Genomic DNA, 4,496 nt, shown 5'->3' with positions numbered 1-4,496 from the left:
GTGCATGCAAGTCTGTGTGTGTGTGTTTGTGTCACGGTGTCTGTGGCAAGTGTCTGCATATGGTGTGTGTATCTGTCAGTGATTGTCAGTGCGTATGCATGTGTCAGGATGCATGTGTGTCTCTGTGTGCGGTATGTCTGTGGTATAACTGCGCACGTGTCCCTGTGTGTAGTGTTTGTGTATAACTGAGTGTGGTGTGGTGTGTCTGTGTGTTCTTCTGTGTGTGCAACTGTCTCTGGGGGGAGGGGTGTGTTTGTGTGTAACTGTGTCTGTGCATGGTGTGTGTCTCTGTGTGTGTGCATCACTCTTGCCACTCTTCCTGCCATTTTCCCCCGCTGACGCCAACTGCACTTTACTTCCCAGCCAGGGCACAGATGCCCTTTGCCTTCCCAATCTCCACGCCCATGAGTGTTTGAATAACACAAGACAACAGGAGTGAATCTGAGGCTGAGCCCCCTGGTGACCCCCCTTAGCAGCAAAACCCCTGACCCCACCAAAGGGCCACAAAAATCGTGAGCCAGATCAAAACTGCTGATCTTCCAATGGAGTCCAGCCTAGTGGAGAAGAGGGTGGAGAAGAGGGTGGGACTTGGCTGGATGCAGGGTGGAAGTTGTGAAAGATTGTTTCGCTTTCCTTTCGGGACACTGCTTCCTGCCCGTTGTCTCGGAGCAAGAAGCCAGCATGGGAAAGACCCTGAGAGACCATCTGTTCGACACCATTAGAGAGCTAGGTGAGTCGGACTTGAAGGCGTTTAAAGACAAGCTGAACAATTTCCAGCCCAGGCCAGGTTATAACCGTATCAAATGGGGAGAGCTGGAAAAAGCAGATGCTGTAGAAATCACTCGCCTGCTAGTCAGCTACTACAAGGAGGATTACGCGGTGGAAGTGGCCGGGAAGGTGCTAGAGGACATGGACAAGAAGAACCTGGCACACAACCTCTTCCAGGCCACAGGGAAGGGTGAGTGAGGGGCTCTCAAGAGGCGATTGCCCCCTCCCTAATGGGATCTCATCTCAGTGGGTCTCTTTGTACAGGAACTGCCTGCTTGTCCGCCGGCCATGCAGAGAAATCAGCAATGCTGCTGGGTTCCTCTGTACAGTCCCCCAAGGGCAGAATTGTGCAGCCCCTTCTCAGGCAAGACTGTCACTGGGTATCACAGATCCAAAGGGGCTTAGACCAGAGGTGAAAGTGGGCCGGTACGGTGTGCCAGTAAAAAATGGCTGCCAGTACAGGCCCCTACACAATGGATGTTAAAGCCCAAGGCCGCCGCAGGATGTTAAAGCACTGCCACAGCAGCACGTTAAGGACCCTACCGGCAAGGCCACCGATGGGGGCGGGGGCAAACAGGGGAGCTTCCTTGGGCCCTGCAATTTAAAAGGGCCACCACCGCTGCCTACGATGGCAGCGACCAGGGCCCCGGGCCCTTTAAATCCCCGCCGGAGCCCTGGGTGGCACCGGCCAGGCAGCACTGAAGAGCTGGCGGGGGGAGGCTGACCCCAGTCCCGCCCCTTCTGCCCAAGGCCCTACCCCTTCCAGGGGCCCGGAGCCAGCCCCTCATACTGGTAACATCTTTACGTTACTTTCACCCCTGGTTTAAATACCTTACTTCCTGTTCTAGGTCCCCAAAGGGAGTTAGGGTCTTCCACTGGATCACCGAGGCAACTCCGGGCCAGTAGTCGATGGTTCACTTGTACCAGCCCAACCCCCGTCTCTTCCTTCTCCTTTCCCAAACGGGATATGAACACCCCCCCCCCCCCCGAGAGTGGGGATCGTGGCTGCACACTGGGGAATTGTGTATGGGAGAGAGACACCCATCAGAGAGACATCAAGGTGTTGGTAAGGGGATGAGAGACACAGAGGGAAAGATCTGTTCAGGTGGAGATAGGAAAAGATAGGGGTGTTGGAAAGGGAGAGAAGGAGAGATGGGGATGGGGAATAAATAGATGGATGTGGAGTTGTTCACATCTGGAGGGAGGAGTCCTGGATCCAAGGAACAGTTATTTTTCTCGCTTCATCAGTCCAACAGTGAACCAAACATTCTCCTTCCTATGGGGGAGTTTTTTTCTATTCCTCTTCCCCGCCATTGATTCCTCATTGGAACATTCCCCGACTCAGCTATGGGTCACCCCAAACCTTCTCCTGCCAGCTCCCAAATCCCCATCCCTGTGGGGAGCGGCTAGCTCGGGGTGAGCCCCTGAGAGCTGAACCTCTCTCCTCCTCCTCTCCTGCAGCTCCAGGTGGCACCCAGCAGACCCCAGAACCAACCAGCAGCACCCAGACCAGAGTCACAGGTGGGTTGACATTTGTCCAGCTGTGTCGGGGATGGGACAGTAACACGGGTTTTGGGTGATGTTCAAGACCCCCGTCCACCCCAGTGCATTATGTAACTTATGGCGTGCCCTAAAATTACTCTGGGTTAATTGCACCGATGGGCTGGCTGTCCACGAGCTCCCTGATGCCGTAGAAAGCGGAGATTGTGCTATGGGGACCTGGCCAAAGACTGAGGGGTTTCTCCTGGGGAAGGGAGGGATCCTGGCAGTGGGGGAGGCGGGCGATGTGGGGAGGGCAGGCCGGGATGGGAGGATGGGGGAGGGATCCGGACAGAGGGGGAGGGAGGTGGGATGGGGCGTGCAGGCTGGGGGTGGAGGCAGGAATTCAACACATAGCCGGGCAATGTGGAGAGTGTCATGCAGGATCCCAGCAGTGGCAGAGGCTGCTCCGGTCCCTTTCTGAGTGAGCTCCCTGTTGTCTCCCAGCAGGTGTAGCCGCCCCCATGCCCAGGGAACACAGGCCAGGCTCCGCGAGGGCTGGAGACTCAGGTAGGGTGACCAGATGTCCGCGTTTTCCTGCACATTGCCTTTGAGGAGCCTTCCTCTGTCTGGGCAGATTTTTCAGATAACAGGAAATGTCCAGGTGTTTTGCAGAGCAGATGCTGGAGCTCAGCAACAGCCCCAGTTGGTCAGCTTCCTGACTGGTCCCACCCCTGCATCTGCAGCTGATTGGTGCAACCACAGCTGCCCCCTGCCCACCCAGGCCCTGGCTCCCAGCCCCGGGGTGGGGATCCCACAGGGAGGTGCTAACTGGTGGCTGTCACTGCATCCTGGACTTGCGCCAGCCGTCCTGCCCCCATGACAGGGAGTGACACCCCCCCTCCAGTGAGTACCCCTGCCGTAGGTGCCCCCTCCAGTACCCCCAACTATACCCACCTCCACCTTCCTCCCTCAGTTTCCCTTTTTGAAAACTTGAAATACGGTAACCCTTGACTCAGGTCAGCCCTGAGGCCAGACACAGCAGAGAGGGGAAACCGAGGCACACATCGGCTTCATAAAAATATTACCAAAACGTCCCACTTCATCTCAACCCATATTTAACAGCAAGATTTGGCTGAAGAGCAGAGAGGTAAATAGACTGGCATCCTGCTCTCTAGGGGTTAGCAATACAATAGGCTAGTGCAGCCTAGTGGATCATGCAGAGGATGAGGGCTCAGGCTCTATTCCCAGCTTTGCCACTGTCCTGAGGGGTCACCTTGGGAAAATCACTTCTGCCCTTTGTGCCACAATCACCCCTTCTTTAGATGGGGATAAAGACACCAACCTCCTTTTTAATCATTGTGATGTCTGCTGATGGAAAGCTCAAGGGATGGAGACCCAAAGGTAGATGAGGACCCCTAGGGTTAGTCACTTTGAGATCCTTGGGGTGAAAGACACCAGAGAACTTCCAGATTAAGTAGCATAAAAGCCACCTGAACCCCGTTCCTTTATGCAGCTGTCTCTGACTCACTCCCTCTCCCAGGAGATGAGATAGACCTACGATAACATCGAGTTCTGCACCGAAGGCTTTGCAGCTGACATGGCGCAGTGAAAGGGACGGTTAACACTGGAATGAAGACCGTGCCCTGCTCCTCTACCAGCGCCCGATGGCCAAGGAAACCCGGAGACTTTTCAGAGTCGTGCCAATTGGCTAGAATATTGCATTCCATATTTTTGGTCAATAAAACAATTGCCTGTTTTTAATATGGAGAACTCGTCCATCAGCTGCGTGGATGTTTTTCCTTGATCTTTTCAGCTGGCAGGTTCAATGGTGTGTCAGAGATTTGGTTGGGCTCCGGTGAAAGCCCCAGCTGTGGTGCTCTCCTCTTACGGCACCTAGGATGGTGGGTCTGTCTCATAAGCTAAATGGCTGCAAGGCTTGGATGAATGACCCTAAGGAACATTTGTATCCTGTTAGAAGTACGGGGAGCTGAGCCTAATCCTGCACTAGGGGGTGCTGTGGGGAGGGCTCAGTAGGGGATGCTCTCCCACACAGTCAGTGCTGGCCCCTAGCGGGTGCTGTGCTGTGGGAGGCTCAGTAGAGATTACTCTTTCTCCTCTCTCAGTCAGTGCTGACCCCAGTGCACCACTAGGGGGTACTGTACTGCAGGGAGGGTGCTTCAGTAGTGGTTTTCCTTTTAACAACTGCTAACATGGCTCATCCAGCAGCTTTTGAACTCAAGATCTTT

General features: G+C 54.7%; 1 protein-coding gene across 3 annotated transcripts; it reads left to right on the top strand.

Moving 5' to 3' along the window:
- Positions 1-620: 620 nt before the first annotated feature.
- LOC120403208 (pyrin-like) lies at positions 621-4,026 on the top strand. Of its 3 annotated transcripts, none has more exons than XM_039534066.1 (4): positions 621-958; positions 2,230-2,289; positions 2,758-2,817; positions 3,791-4,026. In XM_039534066.1, the coding sequence occupies exons 1-4, from the start codon at positions 682-684 to the stop codon at positions 3,811-3,813; spliced, it is 420 nt and encodes a 139-aa protein (XP_039390000.1). In that variant the 5' UTR covers positions 621-681; the 3' UTR covers positions 3,814-4,026. The 3 variants fall into 3 exon arrangements, with proteins under 3 accessions (XP_039390000.1, XP_039389999.1, XP_039390001.1); XM_039534065.1 differs by having other exon boundaries at positions 2,755-2,817; XM_039534067.1 differs by lacking the exon at positions 2,758-2,817.
- The last annotated feature ends 470 nt before the right edge of the window (positions 4,027-4,496 follow it).

Source organism: Mauremys reevesii, linkage group 4 (assembly GCF_016161935.1).
Source record: "Mauremys reevesii isolate NIE-2019 linkage group 4, ASM1616193v1, whole genome shotgun sequence".
NCBI classification, from domain to species: domain Eukaryota; kingdom Metazoa; phylum Chordata; order Testudines; family Geoemydidae; genus Mauremys; species Mauremys reevesii.
Note: the sequence above shows the minus strand (reverse complement) of the source record. Positions and strands in the feature narration are given on the sequence as shown.

Coding starts and splice junctions, on each gene's coding strand:
- LOC120403208 (XM_039534065.1), top strand. CDS start 682: ATGGGAAAGACCCTGAGAGACCATCTGTTCGACACCATTAGAGAGCTA. Junction 959..2,229: donor CTTCCAGGCCACAGGGAAGG/GTGAGTGAGGGG, acceptor CCTCTCCTGCAG/CTCCAGGTGGCACCCAGCAG. Junction 2,290..2,754: donor CACCCAGACCAGAGTCACAG/GTGGGTTGACAT, acceptor GTTGTCTCCCAG/CAGGTGTAGCCGCCCCCATG.